Source organism: Lepidothrix coronata, unplaced genomic scaffold, assembly GCF_001604755.1.
Source record: "Lepidothrix coronata isolate B3197 unplaced genomic scaffold, Lepidothrix_coronata-1.0 Scaffold64, whole genome shotgun sequence".
Lineage (NCBI taxonomy): Eukaryota > Metazoa > Chordata > Aves > Passeriformes > Pipridae > Lepidothrix > Lepidothrix coronata.
Genome location: NW_016690244.1, coordinates 237,004 through 261,414, shown reverse-complemented (window position 1 = coordinate 261,414; position 24,411 = coordinate 237,004). Strand labels below are relative to the sequence as shown.

The following is a 24,411-nucleotide window of genomic DNA, read 5'->3' as shown; positions in this document are numbered from 1 at the left end:
GAAGCAAATTCCTGTCCATACACACCCAGAACGGATTTCTCACAGATGAGCACACTGTCCACTAAAATCCAAAGCAAGCTGCAACCACAGGGTGCCGAGGACCCACCCCGGCAGGGCAGAGCTACAGCAGGAGTCACCAGTTGTGCCAACTAGAGAGGCACTCCTGTTTTTTCAGAAAGTGGTGATTCTGAAAAAAGAAGCTCTAACATGAAAAACTAAGTATACATTTTTGATAGTTTCAGATCAACTAGAATTAGAAAACGACAGTGTAACATAGTTTAAATAACTGAAGGATGGATGCTTTCAAGCCGCAAAAACAGCCCCACCAAGGAAAAACCCACAACATGAACAAAAGGAGGAACTGGAAAGAAATGGTGACTTCCAAGGTCTTGAATGATATCTACAGGGTATCATCTGGACATTGCTCCTCAGACTGGCCAGCATGAGGCTACACTGGCTGTACCTAAGAAATCTGATATTCATGTTCTGTTTATCCCCCCTCTCTGAATGCAAACACATGTTCTGTCTTTTCAATAAATATGGACAACACATGCACTGAATAGGTACATTGAAAGTCATCTGTTAATTGCAGATATGTGTAAATATCTTACCACACAGTAAGCCTTCCCAGGGAGACAGGACTGGAAAAAATGGGAGACAGCTACAGGAAGATTAGAAGGTATAAGAAAACTCAACAACATAATCAAGCAAGGTTGATTCATATATTTTTTTCCTAATTCAATATAATTACCATAATATTATTTTAGACAATTCCAGAGTGCCAAAGAGTGATGAAGGTTTCTTTTTGTTAGTCCATTACAGACAGCGCTTCCCTCAGTAACTATGCTGATGGAAGAAAATCCATCATGTACTAACCATACTCCAATCTCCAACAGAAACATTCCCCATTTTGTGAAGTAAAGTGAGATGTGGGAGTCCTTGACCTTCTAAGTAATTAAGGGAAACAGAGACATTCTTGTTTTTATTAGAGACACACTAAACTATTTGAAAATAATTTGAATAGCTGGAGAATTAGTGTATTTGCCTGTTCATGAGTAGTGCAGATAGTTTAGAGTTCTCTTGGGGGCAACACATCGTAATGAATATCTGCTATTCATATTTAATGCAATCTGCCAAAGAGTGCTTTTGGGAGGACTTTCTGTGTCAATATAATGATTAACAACAGGACTGGAAAAGTAAATGAATTCCTGCAACGGGTGGGGCTGGCAAAAATATCTTGCAGTACTACACCAGTAACACTGGATTTAACTGTGCTCTTTTTATAATACAAATGGAAAATCCATTTCCCACGGGGGAAAAAAAAAAAGGCAGTAAACAGTCTTTAAGTTGGAGTTCAAGTGGTAAATAACCTGCATTAATGGAAGGAAAAACAATTCCAGCAGAAAACAATGCCCAAAACAACAAACTGCTGTCTTGAGCAAGTCTGAAAAGTCTGAGATGCAATACTGACTACTAAATATAACAATTAGTATTTACATAGCACTACCCAGAGGTAATGTTATAGTTAGTTCCTTGTCTACCTCTTTGAGCTCCTCAGATGATCTTTCCATATATGTTCTCATACTTAGAAGATTTACATAAAACAAAACATAAAGTCCTTTGTTCTCTACAATACACTTTTAAAACACCCCAGACAGAAAAGCATGGAAAAGCTTGGCTGAAATACAATGAGTGACCTTAGTATGAATTTTTTCCATGACATTCCAACAGTCCTCTAAATAACACATTTAGATTATTTTTTTTCAAGTGATCTGGATGAATCAACCTTACTAAGTTTATATAAATTCCAGGACATCCCTGTATCAGGATGGCTGCTTTTCCCTGTTGCCTTACTAAGCTACTCCTATTCCTCCCTTGCAACAAATGAAGGCAGAATATCAAGGATCCAAAGGTTCATGTCGGCAGCCTAAGGACCGAAATGTGGTAGAGGGGCTAGAGGTAGAATACCGGATTGCTCCCTCCGAATGTCCATTCAAGCAGGATGCCTGAAGCAGGATGCTCAATCTAAGCAGAAAAAGAACAATTGCCAAACAAAGTGTTTTATTATTTAGTGGCTCCCACTGTGGTTATTGTCCAGATCCTTTTTTAATTTGATCTAGAATACACTCAGGGATTCCTTTCATCACAGCATTAGCTCAGATTAAGCGTTTTCCTCCACAGTCTCCAGCTCTCATCAACTGGCTTTGTTATGTAGTGGTCTTTGCCCACATTAAACTAATTCTGTAAAACTCATTCTGGTGAAGTAACATTAGAGAAACCAGTCTTGCAAAGATACTCTACCAACAAGCAGCAGGGCTACATCTTCCCCCTCCTGAGATTGGCCTGTGAAACTACAACATCACTGTGTGCCTTGCAGTTCTTTCCTCACCAGTTTTCCACTCTCTGGATAAACTACAATGATCTGTGTGGCTTTTACATACCCTCCTTTTCAAATTTCAGGCGGTGCTTCACTTAGTTTTTTGGGGTTTTTTAGTTTTGTTTTGTTTTTAGTTTGGGTATTTTTTAAGACTAATTTTTATAATTAGTCTTTTTCTAGAAATTAAAATTTGCAATTACATCCACAACAGGTGTTTTATAAAGAAGGCAAATTCTTCTAAATTTGGTATTCTCACATTGTGACAGTTCCTACTAGTCTCTGCCAACAGTCTTATGAGTTCTGGCCCTTCTTCCAGGGCCAATGAAAAGCGATGTCACTCAGATACCAGAATTGCCTGTGTGGCTGCTACTCTCCTGAACCCAAGATCCTTTTACTCTAATAAAACATCATATAACAGTATTTGTCCTCATGCCCATATTTATTTATTCCTCCCCCAAATATTTCCCAAGTGTTATGTAACGTGTTGGGCTCTGCAGGACTTTTACCCATTTCCCACAGCTGCTACCATTCTGGCAAAAAGCTGAACCCTATTGGTCTAGGACAGGCTGGCACGTGACGCAAAGAGCACAGAAATGACTTCAGTTTCACATTCCCTTACCATTTCTAAATGAGCTGAGCAGTTACTTCCTGAAACAAGCTCTGCTGTGTAGAAGAAATTCCTCATTATTAATGTGACCAGGGAAGCCTGCATACCACTTGATCTCAGGAGTGGAGATGTCCACTCTGTACTGTACAGGGTAATACAGAGGTAGGCAAATCAATCGGACTTCACAAAAGTAACGATCTTCTTGACCGTGATCTCATTTGGTGCTAATGCACAGTTCACGTATGCATAAAAGTGACATTTTTTCATCTTCTGACCTCCTTAGCACTGTGACCAGATCACTAATTATTAAGTATTTTGCACTATGTATCTCGGTATAAAAACAGAAGCCAAGTCACAGGTCACAGAGGCAACAGCACTATTAATATCAGTGAAACTAAATCACTCCAACCTAAACGTTTATAGTAAGCCCCTTGTGCTCACACAATTCATACATCTAATATATACTGTTGTCTGTTTAATGGGAACGGGAATACCCCAACTGTAGATTAGGATAACTTAATGCAACTTGATATAAGGTTATCTGCCATCATTAACAGTCTAAAACCAAGACAGAACAAAATAAGACAACAATATGAATGCTTAAATGGCGGTAACTTTGAACAAAAGCTGTTGAACTGCATTGTTTTAAAAATATTAGAAAGATCTTTATAGCATTCCTGTTATGTAAAATCATTTCTATTGAATTTTACATGAATGGAATGAATCTGGAAGATAAATGGTACAATAGCTTCAAGTATGTAAAGAGCAGTGGTTTGGCCAAACTTTAATTTCTTCAGGACTTTGCAAGAGAATTCTATATTCTTCCACCACTCGGTATAAGTTCTAACTTTAATAGAGGCCATAAGTCATACTGACCTCATCCCTTGGGTGACTTCATTGGGAAAAACAAACAATCAAACAAACAAAATCCGCAATAAAGAACAGAATCCTGAACTATAACCCAAAGCTCAACCTGTATGCTTCCAGGAACTTGTCTCTATAACTCCAGTGATATAAACCTCAAGCTCACGAATGAGAAGTCTACAGGTTTCCAAACAAGACAGTCTTGCCACTACAGATATGAAAACAGAGTAGTACAAACCAGAAGAGTCATCCTGCAGCGGACTGTGTCTGAAAAGAAATTCTCACCCAAGTCATCATCCATCCTATCTTGGTAATTTTAGCTGGTATTTTCAAACACTATTGCCTTGAGCTGTGCACAACAACTGACAGGCTTTCATGCTCAGTCACAGCGACCCAGTGCTGCAAAGCACCTGAACAAAAATACTGCCCTGAAAATGCTGGGACCCAGGTGGCATAAAAACACAAACCCCAAGATTCACAAATAGCCACTTATTTTGCATCCTGACAGAAATTCATACTTGACACTACTTTTTTTAAAGGCTGAACACTGACTGGTTTATTAATCATTAACAATGCATCTGCAACACAGTGTTAATTCCACAACAATAACTTATGGAAAATAAAACCTCTGCATTGTTGATCGTATACATTTGGTATTTACCAATGTATGCCTCAGAAAAGGTTCCCATTAACTAATAAAACCATTTCTTCAACAGGTGAGTGTTCTTGATGTATTGGGGGATACATTCAGGATGGTAATCTTATATCAACCAGGATAATTTCTGACAGGATTGGAAAATTGGAGTTACTTGTAGACCTTCTGGCTGAAAGTGTTTTGTTTTTCACCTCCGATAAAGATTAACACCCGGCAATAAAACACGGCAAATAAAAGTCTGACCCAATTATACTTCTTTCCATGTGTGACTAGATGAAATATGTCCACACAAGAAGAAAACAATTTACTTGAAGACTGTTCAGTCTTCCAACATATGTATGTAAGACATGAAGCCAGAATTAGCATCAGGCAGCACAAATCCTTTAACTTACTCTTCAGAAGTTTTGTCTTCACTGTGATTTCCCATTCAAGTTTGGAGCTGAAACTTTGTGTGATTTCTGTTGGAAGATATATTAGGGACACTGCTATAACAAGTCTCCTTTTCCTCTAGTAGAAAGTGCAGTTGTTCCGCAGATGTGCTGTTTAGTCAAGACCTCACATCCAACAGTCACAGTAGTGTATTTAGACAAGCACCTTCAACAACAAACTGATCTGAAAACCTGTATACATCTGGGTTTCCTGGGTGACAAATACATCAGTCATCCACTGCAAAGACCTCCAGAGATGTGTCTTGTCTATGTGATGCTACTTAGAGAGTTTATACCTGGGACAGCTTTGTTTGGAGCCACTTAAACATATAAAAAAATTAAGACCAAGCAGAAAACTTGTGTTTGTTGCAAGGCAATGGAAAAACCATGCCCAGCTAATACACTCAGCAGTGCTGCATGTAGAACTGTCATGGTTTGGGCTGCGATAGAGTTAATTTTCTTCCTAGTAGCTGGTAGAGTGCTGTGTTTTTTAGATTTAGTATGAGAATAATATTGATAGCAACAACTAAAGCATCACTGTGTTAAGTAGTGTTTACCCTAAGTCAAGGGCTTTTCAGTTTTCCATGGTCTGCTACCGAAGAGGTGCACAAATATAGCTGACCCCAACTGGCCAAAGGGATGTTCCATACCACAGAATACCATCCCCAGTATATAAACTGGGGAGAATTGGCTGGGAGCTGCCTATTGCTCATAGACGTCGGTCGGTGCATGGTGAGCAACTGTAAGTGTGCATTGCTTGTCTCCCTTGCATTTTATTTATCTCTCCCTTTTTGTTGTCTCCTTTTTCATTACAATGATTCTTATATTTTATTTCAATTATTAACTTGTTCTTTTCTCAAACAATGGGGTTTACCTTTTTTTTTCTCAGATACTCTTCCTCATCCTGCTGTAGGGGTGAGAGAGTGTGAGCAAGTGATACCTGGTTGCTGTCTGGAGTTAAACCACAACAGAAACTCCATCACAGATTCAAGGGCTCATTCTGCAGCCACTAGCAGCTCACAGCTACCAGCTGTCCACTAGGTTGCTCTTCACAAGCTGCCCAGGAAGAAAGCAGTTACTTGTGGAAGAAAACTAAAGCAGTATTAATTACTGTACAACTTAAGAGAATTCTGTACTGAGGAGTCATAGCTGTTCATGAATAAAGAAAGACCAATTTTTCTTTAAAAATTACACTGGATTCTGGAGCTATTACAATAATGCAGGATATGCCAAAATCTATAGCAGGTTTTGTCACTCTTGGTTTCCACAGCTTCTCTATGTCATACAGTGTGTTTATTTTTATAAAAACAAGATTAAGTGAAAATGGCATTTCAAAACAAATGCATGCTCTTTGCCCAAGAAAAATACATCATAGATGAACAACTGCAATTACTCTTAAAATAATTTCAGGATGAACACAATCAGTCTTTGTTAGAGGAGAACTAGTCAATAAAAGCTATTAATGCCAAACACTTACTTGCAGGTGATGGGGTGCTGCATCCGCTAGTTGGTTGGTGACTCTGGAGTCCATGGAGAGAAGGTAGTGACAGTCCTCCAATGACTGGAGGAAAAAGTAATGGATATGGTGCTGCTGGATAGTGAGTCATATGTCCATTCACGGCTGGTACTGGACATGTACGGCTACTGGTTGTCATGATAACACCTCACAGTGGACAAATATGTTGCATCACTCCAGGCCAGCAAATATATAACTCCAATTGTGAATGAACAGCGCTGTCAAGTCTGAAGGTACTTCTTGAGCTGGATTGTGTGATGAAGACGTAATTCACTAGATCAGGTCCATCCTATATTTCATTGCTGCTTTCTACTGTTTTCTTTTCTAGGACATTCTTGCTCTGCAGACTGTGGATAAAAAGTCTTTTTACTCTGGTATCAGGGTGCAATTCAGTTGCTTATGCAAATGTTTCTCTGGGAGTACAGTTGCTCTCTACAGATGCATGCTGACACTGAGGGAAGAAAACAATATATTGATTATAGTATACTTATTTTTAATGTATACACATAGAAAAATCCTTTATCCCTTTCCTACTCTATAAATAAGTCAAAACTTATTTATAAGTATCCCATGAGATCACCTTGATGGTTACCTAGGAGTAAAACTCTCACCCTACTGAAACTAACAGAACACCCACTAACTTGATCTCCCTGCCCGATGTGCTACAACAAAAGCTGTTTCTGGTCTGTCTGATGCAACCTGGTTTTGAAAACTGCCAGATTTAAAAACAATGTATTGATAATTACCTGAAATACTGACACTGAGGGAGAAAAAAAAAAATCATCTTCTGAAAAGTTTTCCTGTATGTGAAAGCTTTCAGTTTCCCCCTAGAAGCTATAGAACGAATGATACTGAGGAGACTCTCTACTCACTTCAGCACCATGGCTCAGGCAAAGCACTGAGGTACCGTGTCTGAGGGCGATTTTAGATTGGCCTGTTAAAGCACTAACTGGTTTACCAATGACTGTTTTCACAAAGAATAGTTAGTTTATCTTATTATCACTTAGGAGACACCTCACTGATTGTTCTCCCTTTTTTTTTCTTTTTTTTTTCTTTTTTTGAGAGGAAGGGAGAACTGTCCTAAGAAACAAGCACCTGTTATTTTATAAGCTGGGTGAGTGACTGACGTGATGGCAATACAGTGCTCCTGTGCTTTGCTAGGGAACTTGCTTGTTCTCATGACCACCATCGTCAAAGTCATCCAGAGCTATACACACCTTCCTCAGTGTTTCACCCAAATGACTGTTGCCTTTCAAGGGGTCCTCCTCTTTTCAGTCACTGCACCAAAAGCCTGAGGCTGAGAACAGGGCACTTATGATATTCTCAACTGTGAAATTTGCTCCCGCCATAGCTGTTTATATACAGCAAATGGTCGGTGGTCTTTGAATCAAACTTCTTGTGCAACACCAGTAAAGGCTGTTGTCTTAAGAGATACTCTACTGGGAAGGCTGCAACGACTCCATACTACAAACACTGTTCATGCAGTTACCCAGGTAGTATTCCAGGCAAAAGCTGGGGAGTACTGCAGTCAACTCCTGAGCATCACCCTGCACAAGGAGTTACTCATGTCCTCCAACACATGCTGTTGAGGGAAGACAGTAGGAGCCACAAAGCAAACTCAGCCATCCAAAAGCAAGGCAGTCCATAGCTGCCTAAAGACTTTATTTCCTGAGACAACATACTACACGCTTGCATCTGCTACAGTCAGCAATCAGTAACCACATCCAGAGCTATATAGCACTTTTATCCATAACTCTTTGAAATTATAGCCTGAAACCAAAATGCAAGAAGATTTTTGGGTGGGAAAATAAAGGGAGAGGTGAAATGATGTGTCAAGGTCGCAAAGCAAAATTGATGCCAGAGGAGGAAAACGTGACAATGCAACGTTGACTATCAGTACTGCTACTCAGTGTACTAGTTGTCGGTAAGAATTCAAATGAGCAAGGAGAAAAAAGAAAAAAAACAAGCCCGGATGCATATGTTTGCCTGTCAGAGAGCAGTGGAGTGTTTCTGCTCTGTGTGGAATACCAGCAAAGGTTACCAGCTGTGCATGTTTTCAGACAGCAGTTTCTGCTGAGTGCAGTCTGCTTGGGGATAACAAAAATATAGCTTGTAAGTATTTGATAACTGTGTAAATCATGCACAAAATACCTTTAATGCTAATGGAGGCAGATGTATCCAGAGGTGAGGTTGTAAGGGTGGGTATAGCAAGCTAAGGCACAGATGCTGACCATGGCAAGCTCAAGGACCATGTGCCTGGAGACCAGTGAAACCAGGAATATCTTTTGAGGGAACCTCAACAGCTAAAATATATTGACTTATTAAAAACACGAAATGAGATGAACCATCTCTGGCTGGTGCCTGTTTTACCTAGCTAAGGCTTTATGAAGCTTAAGAGACAAGGAAAGTCAAGTATCAAAGGAACACGCAAAAAACTAATGTTTTCTAAAGCAACACCACAAGAGCTGGCAAAAATACTATACTTCTAAGTGTTTGCAAAAAAACTAAGAGGGGAGGGATGCTGATGAATACCAGCCCTAAAAATGTGTGCATTAAATTAAACACAGAACATGGTAATCTATTTTTAAGTGATGTAGGGCTTTGAAACTAAAATTCATCTTATAAAACTATATAATACCTTCAGTTATATTTCTATTAGACAGAAAAATGCAGAGCTCATCATAATTTATAAATGTTCCCAGAACCACATCCGATATATTTGCATATTTAAGTGAAAAGTATGCAGAAAAGAAGTGACTCCTTCAGGACAGAGGGGAAAAAGGGCACCTGGGGAAACTCTTTGGTCACTTCATTACTGGAGGATCATGGTTCGTGATAGACCTGGTGATGACAAAATGCAGCAGTGTTACAGCTCCTCAGTGTGCAAATACACATATCTAACAGTACCAAAACTAGGTTCTAATCCTATAGTTCTGCATGCAATGTTTATACATTGAAATTTCTACCTGAAAGTGAGTTTCTCTTGCCTTACTCAAAAATCGGCCTTCTTTCACGACTCATGGCTGGAAATTTCCTACAGATAGCTGTGCTGGAGATAAGTCTTCAGGACTTGTTCCTCTCCAAAGTTCTTCAGAACTTTCCTCTCCAAATATAGGCAGAGAGGGAAGACAGTGTAAAAGGTGTGATACTCTAATAGTGTACTATTTGACTCCAGGTGTTGTCACTTGGGAGCATCAGGCTCTTACAAATATTCACACAGCTGAACATCTATACAATGGTCAAGGAGGAAATTGCAGGCAGACACCTATGTATCAGCACTCTAGTCTCTTGTAAAGAAGCAAATGCCACTTGTCTTCTGTGATTACCAAGAGACTTTCCTTGAAGAGACTACAGACTCATCACCTCCATCACTGCATAGCAGAGGACATCACAAAGTAGATGTTGCAGCGCAGGAAACCCAATGATCAGTTGTTCCCATTCACACTAGTTCCATGGCACAACTCCCAAGGCACACTGCCTCATGTGTTACCAGACTGACACATTCATGTCCCTGAATTCACTGGTGAAGACCCAGCGTTGGACGTCAGCCACAGATGTCTAGGCTGTATGTGATTCCAAGGTGAAAACTTCCCTTTTGCTTAACTAAACCTGTACCACAGAGCAAAACACTGTATGGGCATCAGCTTCGAGAAGGAGATTTTTCTTTGTTGTCACTTGCTATGGTAAATACCCTCCCCCCCCGAAGGAGCATGTCCTCTCTGGACCATGACACTTGCCCAGAAGCAAGTCCCATCCTTTCCATGCCATGTGGACTTTGATCATATCCTCCTCTGGCCAACACCTGGATTTTCTCGAGGAGGGAGCTAACAAGCTTACTCTAAATGGGACAGGAAGAGCCAGCTACCACAGCTGAGGAGTAACTCAGAAGGAACAAGCCAAACTGACTGCAGAGTGACCTCGATGGTGGATGATCACCCATTCACGTGAGGCAACAGCATGGATTTCTGCCCTTTAGGCAGAAGGCAAAATCTTCAGAAAATGGCTGTCATCAAGGCACTTCAGAAGATCTACTCTGCATATGATGCAAATCCTCTTCCATTAGACTGTTCCTTAGTGACTGTTCATGAGTACAAGGCCCTTAGTACAAGCAGTATGGAAAAGGATCATACAGAAAAGTTCCTTTGAAGGTTCACCAAGAGATGATCACACTGTGCACTACTTTGCATTGAACAGCGGCCAATGACTCTTCTTTGACAGAACATATGCCTCCTCCTTTTTGGTTTTTACAGGCCTTTTATTGACTTGACTTCAGTGATAAAGCAGATGGCCACAAGGGAAGGAGGCTACAGTAGCTCTAGCGCAGAGCAGAATATTTATCAACTGCAATTAATGCAGCAGGTGTACCTGTCTCTTCCAAATTTCTTCTCAGTGTTTGTGCAACTGAGCAGAAGTTAAAAACTAAAAATTTTCATATATAAGCTCAAAATTTTACTGGATAAACAGTGACTGAATGTTTCTTATTGTCTCAATTTCCCACGCATTATGCACAGGCTTTACTACAGAAAACAGCTTTGCTCTTCAGACATCTGTCAGTTCTCCTGGAGTGTACTAAATGTATTGAGCCTCATTCATTATATCGCTATTTAGCTTACATTTGGTAACAATATTTGGTATTACTGTAACATAGCTCATCCTTCTGAATTTTTCACTTGGATAAGATTTATTTGAATTCCTAAAACCCCTTTGCTGTTACAAGTGACTTTGACACACATCAACAGCTGGACAGGCAAGAAGCCAAGGCAGGAGGCTTGGCCAATAGTTCTATGTCAGTAGGAAGGTTACGCTCTGTCCTCCCTTCTGCCAAAACCACCCCAATTTCACATTCCTTTTCCTCCTCTCTCACTATCCATAGTGTAGGGAATTAAGTTGTCAGCATTGCAAGTAAAGCAGAATTTTTGCCTTTCTTTCTTCTCTAACTTCTGAAAAGGTCAGTGGGGAGTTCTGCCCTACCTATGGCAATGTTTGAAATTCACAAGTCATTTTAAGATATCCACGGCTTTGGCACCCAGAAAACTTTTGAGCTTAATCCACCATCCCTTCTGCAGCAGCAAACTGCTATTGCTCTTCCTTTACAATTGGGGGATGAAACCAGGAATGCAGGAGAGGCACGCCGACATGAGGACATGCTCTGCACAGAGCTGGGTGCTGGGGAATTTGCTTCTCCAAGCCCAGCAGTCTGCAGCGTAGCTGTCCCCAAAGTTTCCAGGGTCATGGAGGAAGTCTCTTCTAAGTTCATTTCCCATTTTCCTGCCAACAAAAAAAATCACCCCCTCTTAAGTCTTAGGCTAAAACAGGAACCTCTGGACTGGGAAGGACAGCCTGGGCAGTAAGGCAGGAGAGGCAAGTTGCTCCTCTCAGAGCAACAAAAACAGTTGCAGAGAAATTTTGCATGCAAAACCTTTCAATAATATATTATATGTTTTTCCCAAGGGACAGAGTTGGTGGAGTCCTTATTTATTATGTGGCTTCAAGACATATTCTAATGCTGTTTTCAAAACAAGGCAAGTTTCGAGAACCCTTACTGTATTTAATGTATAGTTTGTACTGAAATCCCTGATTATGCATATGCTTTCTGTTATGCTGGCTGATGGTGTTGCACTGAGCAGTACTGAATAATTCAGCAGATTTAGCACGACTCAAGTGTAAATCAGTCAGATACAGTAACACAATAACCACGCTGCCTTTAAACTCTTAAAAATGAATGGAAACTTTTATTTCATAAAGAGGCATACTCTGTTCTGCACCAGTTCTCACTGACTATGAGATGTTGCATTTTTGTTTTCTTGGCTATCCAATGAGATTTAATTAAACAATAAACTAGTTACCGTGGCAAGAGTAAAAAAAAAAATCCTTTAGAGTGTTATGTTTCCTTTATTAGCATAGTGATGTGAAACTAAACAGAAAAAGCAATCTAATAACAAACATTCCTTTGAGAAGGGCTCTGGGAGCAAAAGGACATCCACTTATTGTTCAGCCCATCCCATTGGTCCATATACGGCAATAAAGGTACAATAGAAGGAAACAGGAAACAGACTGGCACATCTGCATTATCTTATTAGAGGCTAATGGATATCTGAGAGGAACATGCATCTGATGCTGAATAGTCTGTACCAATCTCCGAAGCAATTACTCTTAATTAGTGGATTCTGTTTATAGATGGAACTTAGTGTACCCTTCTGTATCAAAGAGATGCAGGCATCTGGAGAGAGATATGGTTTTCTTAAAGGGAAAGCACTGCAGCACAATGTGAGAGTTGGGCTGTTGGGGTTTTTATTTTTGCAAATAAAAGCTCTCTGAAGCATAATATATTCTACTGTATTATTAATCAAAAGAGCATGATGGTTTAAAAAAAGTAAAGGAGAAAAAAAGACCATACTTTTAATCTCAAACTCTGAAAGTAAACACAGAAAGCTAATACTCGCATATGAGTTATATGACAAAACCCACTTTGATGATAAGCAAATAAACAACTGAACCTAAAATTTTCAACCGCTGGCCAAAAAGCTTAAAATAGCAGCTTAAGTCAGAAGAACAACATCTGCATTTTGTATCTGCCAAGTCTGCAGCCAAAAAAAGTAAACCACTCTATATGACCAGATGCATGAATAAAAAAGAAAATGCATGAAACAGAACTTCAAAGTCAGTTTATTGAAAAGCAGATCTGTAGCTCTTACACCCCATAACCACAATTGTCATATATTTTCAACTATAGGTGCAAGACTTATGGGAAGAGGGAAGATAAATTGTTGTAACAAAATTAAGACACTCTTACTATGACACTTTTCCAACATCTTGGTATGCAAGATAGCTGTCTGCTGGGGGACTGTGAATTCCTTTTTGTCATAAAGCTGACACTTGCAAAATGGGTTTCTGTTTTATTTGGGTTTTTTCCCCCGACATTGTTAAGAGATAATGAATATAATTAATACAATTGTTGTTTATTTGAAAATACTATTGGGAAGTATAAAAAGGAGGGGGAAAAAAAAGCTTCTTTTTCCCTTCTTCCCTGCACAGCTATGCTTCGAATTGCCTGCACTGCAAACACATACTGCATATGTCTGAAAAAGAGCAAATCTAAATCTGAAAGGGGAAAAGGAAAAAAAAAAAGTGAGACACAATGACACCCATTTATTTACACACCATACAACAGTACCCTGCTGTGCCAACTATTGATTTTAGTGGAACTGAGAGTCCATGTTGGAGAGTAGCAGCTGTGAGTACACAGCCTGAATCCTCATATGGGAACAATACTCCATAAGCAGAATAACCTATTTCAGCCAACCTTCATGTATAACATCTAACATTAAAAACACACAGAGCTTACATTTCAAAATCTGAAAGGCACTATGGTTATTTGTTCCACAAAGGTTCAGAAGAGTTATTAATTCATTTGTGCTAGCACAACCAAGAGGTGTGAAGGATTGAAAATCCATGCTTCACGTCTGTTATTCTACAGATATGTTAATTCTGTTCTATAATAACCGTGTTTAAGATTCTGCCACTGCATCCGGCAATTTCTCATCTTCTCCTGTTGTTTGCTGTTTTAAAGGCCTGTTTGTAACTGAAGTGTGGTGTGGTTGGGGTTTTTGGTTTTTTTGGTTTTCAGGGGTTTTTTGTGGGGGGGTGCAGGGCGGAAGGGGGCAGGGAGGTTGGTTGTTGCTTTTTTTTTTTCCTACAGCTATCTGCATTCCATGTTTCTTTCATTACTCAGCAGTTGCCAAAACTATACTGAGAGTAAAGATAAATGGTTAGGTCAGGTGATGGGGTTAACAATTTACTGTGTGTACTGCCCCGAGAGCCAGATATAGTAGAATTGGCTCATGTTTATGTACAGGATGAGAAGTTGATTTCCTGTGCAGTGGCTTTCAATCACCTCTGTAAGGGACTCTTTTGCAGTTTTCTGCAGAGAATTCAAAGGACTTTGAATACATTTTGTGCTAGTATATAGGACACTCTGCTTTGTAACTAAATGCATTCCTTACTTTGTCACATTTGAAAAAATCCCAAAGGACAGTCAAGAAAAAAGTTCTCTTTCATCTATGGAAACCAAAGGAAGGGTAACTGAGCTTCTTGCTCCCTGAGTTTAAGTGAACTTTTACACTGATTTTCCTCCCTGAAATTTAAATGCTATTTCTTAATGCTTAAAATTGTTCTCCCAGTGGCATCAACACTTCTATTATTGCATTGTCATCTCTGTTGTTCCTTATTAGTGTTTAAAAGGATGTAAAACAGTAACTCCATATTGAGAATATCCTAAATGAGAGACTATCCCATGTGCTGCAGAGGTTTAGGAGATCAGAGATTTGCCAGATCAAACCTGTGGGGGTTTTCTGCAGACTGAAACACTGTTTCCCTGTTCCTGCCCATCCACAAAACTCAAAGGGACAAACGCATCACTTCTCTCAAACACAATTCAGATGACCCACAATTTAAGCAGCACAGTGTAGTTAGTAAAAACCAGCTCTTAGAAAGCAGGTTGGTCCTTCCAGTCACATATAACCAGAAACTCCAGGATGAAGATTTTCCCACATAAGACGCTGTGCCTATTGCTTTAATTCTCCAACTACATTTTTCCAGCAAGTGTATTGTGTTCCTGCACAGTTTCCCCCCACAGTTCAGAAAAACTAGACTGGACTTAGCAATCCAAATTATCCTTTACTGTCCTATGCATCCAACCAGATTGTTTTGTTCCTAGATGCTTTTATACAAGATGGCAACCATAAAGATGAAAAATGATCATTTACAGGACGAAGGAACCTATCCTTTGGGTTTCCCCATCATCATCAAATCAAGGTAGGGAAAAAGAACAATAGATAACAAAGGTAAGCAGCAAGCAGTTCCAATACACTTCTAAGATTTAGGAAGATTTAAACAGGCCAGCAGGGAGTACCTTAGACTGATGGCATACACAACTATCTGTAAAGGAAAGGTAGCATCTCTGATTAAGTTCAGAATGGGATATGCTTCCTGTCTAGCAAAAAGATCTTCCATTGAAGATCTTCCCCTTAACTGGTAATTAATTGGTCTTTAACCCTGGCTACAAGGCACCCCAAGATAGCATCACATGGATTCCCATCCAAAGCTAGTTTTTGTGAGAAGAGCTCTTGGAAAGAGATGGCAAGCCAGGGGAAGGGAGACTGAGTTATCAAGGAAAACTACATCCTGCTGCCTATGTCCAATATAATGTCCAGAAATGTCATCCAATATTTTGGATCATGCAGACATTTACAAGTATGACAATCACTTCCCAGACGGTGTTACAGCTAGAGGGATGTAAGGAATCTGTCTGAAGCCTCCCCAGCATGCTCTCAGAGTGCTCATCCTTAACCTTCTAGCTGATGAGAAACATGTCATGGTGACCAATGGCAAATACAGCACTTACCATCACTGCAACTACAAAAAAGGTCTTATACTGACTGTTTATAACTTTTAAGAGGCCTCCAAGATCAGTAAGAGGGGGTCAAGTGATGTTATTGTTTTGGTGACAGATGGAAGATCCCTAGTAAATGATCGTGGCCTGGGAGTCCTTACAAGAATGGAGTACTTCATTTGCTCAGAAGCTGAAGAGAGAAGCAGCTTTGGAGGGTTGTTTCTTGACAGAAAAGTACATTTCATTGGTAGGCCAACACTCTATGGTCACAACATGCACTGCAGAAACAGGATGACAAGATATTTCCTTAAAGGAGAGCATGAAGATATGCAAGACCAGTGACAATTTTATTGATTAAAATACGTGGGTGTTGGTCTCAAAACCCCAACCAGTGAAGCCAGGAGTCAAAGACAATGGCTCATCAAATGTTCTACAAGGGGCAGATGCTGAAAACATCAGTTTTGATGGCTAAGCTTTATTTGTACATCAACGTAAATGTTATAAATGATATAAAGTCAGTACAGGGTTATGTTGGGAAGGCACAGGGCAACTTAGATCTGCAGCCTTTGCTGTCAGTCTTTTGAATATGACATTGCTAGAGTGTTCAGCCTTACAGGTAACTTCCTGAGAAGACTTGGCCTTAGCAGAACCATCACAATAAAGAAAAGCAGCACATCCTCCCCCTGCCTGAGATCATTTGGGTAGTCTTCCTCTACATGGACCCGTATAGGGTATCTTTAGTGGCACTAAGGATGAAACCTCGTAGTCAAATTCATCCAGCCTGGATGTCTAGCCACAGCTGCAAATGGTGGCATTAGACTTGCTTTCTTCACCAAATAAAGGAAGAAAATATTCTACATCTTCAATTTCCACTTTGTTCAATATCTGCACAACCAGTAAATACAGATCTTTTAGTACCCCACTACAGCACTGATGTGCTACCTGGAAAGGCACTGAAGGGTCAGTGCAGTATGTGATCTTCACACACTGTGAAAAGAAACAAAAGGACTTCAACAGTCACTGAGATAAACAAAGAGGAAAACAAAATTTGGTTTAACTTGGAAAACATGCATCACAGAGGGAGACCCCACCTCAGCTTAGCACACTTCACTTTAAAAGTCACACAGAGAAGGATCCTGCAAGAGTCCACTTAACTGCAAAGAAAAATTCTACTATCTGGAGTAATCTAAACTCATTGTTAGGATGAGCATGTGGATTCACTCACAAAATGAATAATGTTTATTCAGGAGGGTGTCTGAGAAACCTGAATAAGGACTTTGTAAGAGATATGCCTGAACTGTGAAATGATGTAGGCTTCCCAATCCCCCAGACAGAGCTGGGAGGCAAGGAGGTAGGTTCAATCTATTAGCAGTCCAACCTTTTGCATTTCAAGGCTGGAAGTTCTACTTCCTCTGAGCTAGAGGAGTTTGCACCCTTGCTGCACCCATTTATCAAGTGAGGACAGTGATCCAAGTGGAACAGGAGGAAAAAGAGGGTTCAAGCACTGGTTGTGAACTTTGTTTCTGAAGACTAGTCTGTTAGACTATAGGTTCATCTATCATCTTAATATCATAGAGGTGTGGACGCTGTGCTAACACAAAATAACTTAACACATATAATCTATCACCTTTTGTTATATACATCAAGTCTAGTAGTATATCTGCTGAAAGGTTCTGTAATTCCTCTGAGTTATTAGAGTCTTCTGTCCTACTTTACCCAGAAGACGACATTTCTGCTGTCTACGTCAGGCTTCTGAACCTTCACTTATTACATATCACAAGTTTCAATATATTCCCAGTAAGACTCCCTGAGGGTCGGCAGAATATGCCAGAGGGCTGGTGAAGATTATGAACATCTATTTTAAAACTTCTGTTCTCTGTAGCTCCCTGTCACAAGAACAATAGGGTAGCAAAATTAGGAACAAGCACAGCCATTAAGTAGGAGGGGACAAAGCCATGGAGTGGATGGTAGAACAGAAATAGCATTTTTATTGTCAATATTTTGCTTAACAGGGAGCCAATAAAGCAATTGCAAAATGCTAATAATAAGCTGAGATAACACTGCACATGTAAGCACCTTCAGAGCCATCCTCTGAATCATTTGAAAGTGTTGCAAAAACCTTGTAAATCAGGTCATAAGGACAGAGGTGTAATAATCAATCACGGTGGCCACAAAACCAGAACATCTTTTCCACATTCAAACACTCAGAAGATCTATATTCCAGAATTGTCTGCTAGAGACACTAGACAGATGGATTACATTGTCAGAAAGACCAATGACCTTACACTTCACTTCCAAAAGCAACCTAACAGGAGCCTAAGCACTGACGAAATTTGAGGAGACCTGTGTCATGCCTGCCAGTCTGCAAGGTAGGACTCCTGATACAACAGAAAGGTATTTTTGCAGTGTAAGCAAGCACGTGAATTAACTGCAGAGCTATCATTTCCAACAAGCTCTTTTCTGAAAGTACCTTTCCACTGGTAAATGCAAGACAACTTTCCCACTTCTGTGGGCAGAGAAACCAGCCTAAATTACTTCATGTTCGCTGTACAGAAAGAAGTTGAATTCAGACTCTTAGGGATGGAGGCAGGTCATATGCCACCATGCAGCACTTAGACCTGCCCAATCCTACAGTCATATTTAAGCAAAGTAGCCATAACCCAGATCAAACACTTATTAAGGTGTCAGAGGATAGAAATTGTGTGAACAATTTCTATTGCATTTCTGAGATTTTTGCCTTGGCATGGCTGGGTGCAGACAGTAAAAAATACTACGCCAGTAAGATGGCTACAGGAGCTGAAGTTAGAGCAAAGGTGGATTCATGCCAGATGCCAAGGAGGAGTTTTGGCAGGTGAATAAAGTTTTCTCATCTCCTATGACCACCTGTTGTGATCCAATTAGCAGTGGACAGCAAAGTATGTTTTCCTTATGTATCCAATGTAGTATGAACAAGAACTAAGCATCATGACCACTATATAAACTGTATTTCTTCTAATAAAGCCGACATTTTGCTGACCATAATGGTTTGTGAGCATCTGTCCAGACCCTTCCACCGTTATCAAGGCTGCATTTAGCTTCTGAATACAGTGGGATGGCTAATCTTTCAGCTTGACTGGCAAAGTAATGTATTAAAATTATGAATTTTTAAAACATTCATAGAAGTAACAATGAACATTTTCATAATTACCTCATGAGATATGGGTTAAGAGTAAAGCCCTCAACATTTGGAATCGCATAGGAGTGTCTAAACTTGGCTAACAGTGCCAAAGATGATGACTCCTGTGGAAAGATGGTGTGGTTCAGGCAGTACTTCCTCCAACAAGACTCCAACCAATTCTAAACCACCACAAGCAGAACAACAGCAAAGATATTCAGCCTTGGCAACAAGATGCCCCTTTCTGCAACCTCCAACCCACACATATATCAATAAATATAAGCTTTGAGAGCACTGGCTCTCGAAGCTCCCAGCAGCACCTTCCCCATGTGTGCCAGCAGTCAAGCCCAGTATGCTGCTGAGTATAAGCCTGCACAGACCCATCTCCTGGTACCAACAGCACCACCTCTGCTGTAGTAGCCCATCCTTCCTTTGTGCTTACCAGGCTGTGCAGTCTGAGTCACTTTGACAGGTACTCTGAATTTGTATAATAACATTATATGTATGCATTCTATAATAATAATATATCCAGAGCTAGACAGCTGGGTAGGTATGCATTCCATACCACTTGCTATATGTCTGGTAAACATCCTTCCCCACTGCAGCAGAATGACCTTACCAAGGCTCTTCCTGCATAATTTTCAGGACAGCAGCACTTTACAAGTTAGGATCCAGCAGCCCAACATGTTACAAAGGACACAGAGGAGTGAGAAGCCTGGAAGCCCAGCTGGGTGCCCAAGGCTGATAAGACAATCTGATTTAACCATGCAAATACCAGCAGCCAAGTAGAGCATATCTTGGAATTGGGAATGTCAAACCAGACATGTCACAACATAGAGAGCTATTCTAACAGCACCTGAAGTTTCTTCAACAAATGAACATGTTAGGTGAGCAATTGAATTCATTCCCGATAAAAAAAAAAAAGGAAAAAAAAAAACAATCAGGATCTTAGTTAATAATAGAGAGCCACTCAAAATCCACTCATGTCTTTTGTGATTATAATCAAGCCAAAAAATCACTAAGCAGAATAGTCCAATCAGAAGTGGCTGAAAAGTACATGTTGATTCAAGCACATCCCTCAGTATTATTCCAATTGCATCCTCTTTCCAGCTAATGCTGTCTGTGCCAACTGGGGCTCAGACAGTTGTCCATTAAATGGGGTCTCACAGAGTACCATATGCTAAAGCAAATCCAAAGTAAGCAGAAAAGTATAATTTGTGTCCTCAAAACGATGCATAAGCAAGAGAATGCAATAAAGATACCAGCTAATGGAAATAATCTCTCAAAATAAGTAACTTCTGTAAAGCCTGTCACTTCCTTTATACAAGCCACGGTTCTTGAAGATATTCCACCCATATGGCTCTCCAACTCCCAGTGTGGAGTCCATCACTACAGGGACTGTGAGATGAAGAGAACCATGTTGCTCCACACTGCATATCCAAATTTATGAAGGAGAGGGGAAGTGGAAGAAGTTGGAAGAAAAACTACCATGTCGTGTACAGTCACTATTGCTTGATTTGATAACAGATGCGAAGATTCGCCTTTCATGAATGCAAATCTTATGTGCGCTATCTGAGATTCACAGCAACAACAGTCTGAAAAAAACCTCACCCCAGCCTATATAAATAGTTATGTAAAATGAAAAGTGACTAAACTGTGTGGAATACTTAGATATTCAAGGATGTACTACAAGCAACATACCTGACTGAATGACACGTGAAAGAATATTCCAGGAACAATAATGCAGAGCTCTAATATAGCAAAAGATGGAAGAGATATTGAAGATGATCAAGAAAAAGCACCCTCTGGAATATTCCTTTGTATAAATAGCTGCATTTACAGCATGGACTAGGTTTCATATTCATGCAACCACTTACGCCCCTGTTTTTGCCAGACAAAAACCTGTGAGTTTCTTTTTTAATAATATACATGAGATATTAGGATATATATACTCTTACAGTAATAATGGGAGTCCAGGTGTTAAAGAGAACCATAGGATCTCCTCCCTTTTAACACATTTTATAACCACAGTAACACACCTAGACTACAGTTTTACCATGTGTCAGCTATGACAATTTTCTGCTGCATGTGTTTGAACATTAATGATGGACCTTAATAATAATAATAATAAAAAAGAATGAGGTGTATTGTCTTTATTATGAGGGATAAGGGTTTTGAAATAGAAATATCTATTCTCTTGTACAAAGAGGAATGTAAAAATGTAGCCCTTGCATATTAGATCTGAGCATCAAAGACCAAATGCCTAGAAGTAGAATAATATGAAAACTTGAGAAATGCTATAGTGAGTAGTTAAATTCCAGTCTAGCATTTGATTTAGTGATAATCCTCCAAAACCAGTTCTGCATCTGATAAACACAGGTTTAAAATCCAGTTGTTGACACATGTTAAGGAAATGAAACACATTCTCCCTATATGAAGTTCACATTTTTCTGGGTGAAACAAAGCACACTTGTAGCTTGTGCCTCTAAGGCACCTTTTAAAACACTAAGGAGAACTGAAAGTCATCTACATGAAGCAGTATCATCTGACGTGCTAAAAAGATTTGAGTTAAATAGTTTGACTGTCACATCCACTCTTAAGCCTTTGAAAAGTAAGAAAATCAAATTTAAGATTTACACGTAAAACTCAAGGCACACAGTTCCTTGACATTACAACTCTGCTTCACGTATCTCACTGCAGAGGTAGGTTGGTTGCTCACTGAACCTCTTCAGCTCAAGCAAAATAGAAGGACCTTTAATAAAATGAGTGAAGGTAGCAAGTTGGGTTCCCTAGAACATCACCAAACCTGACCGATAAGAACCACGATAATAATATACTCTCCTTTAAGAAATTCTCCACTTATAAAGAAGAAACAGAAAAGGTAGCAGGTCTGGCAAGTGGTAATAAAGGCACCCGGTTTGCATCCTTCTGAACAGAACCCACAATTTAACCATATACCAGCCAATCAAAACTCATTTGTCCCTCAATTTTTAAATGCACATAATTCTAAACAATTATGTTACTCAATGGTCCTGAATGTTACTGAATAGCAAATGCATCAGATGGGAAGCTAAACTTTATAATTTAAAACATGCATACACATAAAAGAGGAGAGAGGAAAAAACAAGACACACTTTTTCAAAACAACATACAAAATTACATAGCAACTGTGTAAAAGCTCCTGGACAATTTCCTTTTCCATGCCTCCAATGGAGGGTTTATTCCAGAGAGACAACCCTCAGCAGACAAAGACTGCTCGTAAACATAGAAACAGAGGAATTGCCATACTGGGTCAGATTAATAGTACATTTAGTTCAGTAACCTCCTATTTGACAGCAGCCAGCATCAGATGCTTCAGGGAAAGGATGAAGAAATTTCCAGGAGAGCAATTACAGAAAAAATTTTCCCATAAAATTTCTTTCCAACTCACATCATCTACTGGATGGTTTATGCCCTGTAACAGGAGATTTTCTTCTTGTCTTTTTGTTTGGTTTTGCTAGCCTGAATAATACAAATAACACTAAATAATACTCCGAGCACTGTGAATATCTTCTATATCTATAGTCCATATGTTTTTAATCCTAAAAACTGTTGTTCCTAGCAGAATTGAGAGGCACTGAGTTTCAAAATCACCAGTTAGCTGCTTAAAATAATATTCTGCTCTGCTTTTAAAAAACTCTCCCATTTTGCCTGGATCATCCTGTGTAGTTATAGGACCTAGTGTAGCACAGTAAAAGAAAAGTTGAGTGGATATTACTCACCTTCTTCAAGAGTCCCTTCTGTTCTGCTTTTCTCAACGCAATTTACTGCAGTGACTCCTCAGAAAGCAGCTTGGAGAAGGCAGAAATGCCTCCAAAATTCCTTCCCTTACTCCAAATGTTTCAGGTTTCCTTTAGGACAAATATTAGTTTCTTTGTCAAATTTACTTGTTCATCTTAATTGCTAGTATACACTTCTTCAAATGTCACCCTTCTAGTTAACAACCTCCTTGGATTTCAGGACAAACACTTTTTAGGGCAGGAAAAAAAATCAATTCTTGAATAACAAGTCAAGAATAACAAGTCATTTCTCTAATTAAGGCATTGACTTTCTAGTAAGATTTCACTGAAATTATCTGAATAGTCACTTCCTTGTTAAAACCCTAGGTAAATATTAGTAAAAAAACAATTACATCAATTAATAATAGCAGCTGACAGATAAACACTATCAAGAGGACTCCATTCTCTCCCCAGACAAACACAATGTCAGAGTCCAAATGAAGGCAGAAGGGGAATAATATGGGCTCAAGCTGTCCAAAACCTGTATTTGCATCTGCAAGTAAACACTTAAACTCTGTAAACACCAAGCCATTACCATCCTCTCAACCGAGCCACAGCAAGCAGCTAATGGGGAAGCTGCAGACAAGCAGGGACACTGACTCTTTGCAGCATGTCCCATCCATTGACCTCTGGTTGGCTTTAGGGTCACTTGGGATTCATCCATGCTGGCTGAAGTCTGCGGGCTGGCTCTAGGATTTTTGGAGAAGGTTGAACATTTGCAATTTTTCTTAATACATTCGCACTGTCCATGTCCATATGTCTTCATTTGCGAATCAGCTCAAGCGTGGAAACGACTAGAGCATGAGCAAGTATTAAACTAAATTATTTCAGCAATCACATTACTTTTGGTAGACTGACTTTTGCCAAACCAAAGCATCTGCATCTCAGAAATGCAACTTCCAAATATAAAAACTTTTCAAAGTGTATGAGTTCACAAAGGTCTGGAAGATGGCAATCCTCCAAACATTATTGCTGCAAACAACACTAGCATAAGCAAATCAGCCCTCTGAAATCAGCTTTTACAGAACATCTGAGCAAGGAAAGGCTAACGAGGATTTTTTTTTTAATTTTCATTTTTGAACAGATTTTTAAACATTCATTTAAACAAAAATAAACAAACATTAATAAACAAATATTCACACACAGTGTGAATATCAATCATACTTCCAGGTTCCCTGGTCTCATTTAAAATTACATTCTTCCATTCAGTTCTCCCTAACTATAGTCAAAACAGCAGAAACTCTAAGTCTTGCCACTGTTTGAGATTCAGGCTAAAAGAGGAATTAAATGCAGAGAAACAGATGCTGATGGAGAGCTGGGAAGACTCACTTTTATTCCTCTTATCTCTCAATGCAGGACCTTCCAAACAAATTCCGTGGAAAGACTACCTCATGTGGGCAGACAAGAAATGGAAATAGGTCTATATCGAAGGACAAGCTCATACTCACATGTGATCTACCCCTCACAAATATCAAATAAATACAAGAGAACCCAGCACAGGGAACCGTCATCCTAGGGCTCCTGGTGCTCTCAGGGCTGACAACTCAGATCAGCACTGTGAGACACCTGCAGGATCTCACCATGAGTGGAAAAAGCAAATA

The 24,411-nt window shown here is 39.6% G+C and overlaps 1 protein-coding gene across 2 annotated transcripts in view; it reads right to left on the bottom strand.

Annotated features, from left to right (window-relative positions):
• Positions 1–24,411, bottom strand: part of RARB (retinoic acid receptor beta) — a 329,824-nt gene that overhangs the window by 187,871 nt on the left and 117,542 nt on the right. For both annotated transcript variants that reach the window (XM_017817944.1, XM_017817943.1), the window contains one exon: positions 6,409–6,898. In XM_017817944.1, the coding sequence (XP_017673433.1) occupies positions 6,409–6,586 (178 nt within the window). In that variant the 5' untranslated portion in view covers positions 6,587–6,898. The remainder of the gene's footprint in view (positions 1–6,408; positions 6,899–24,411) is intronic.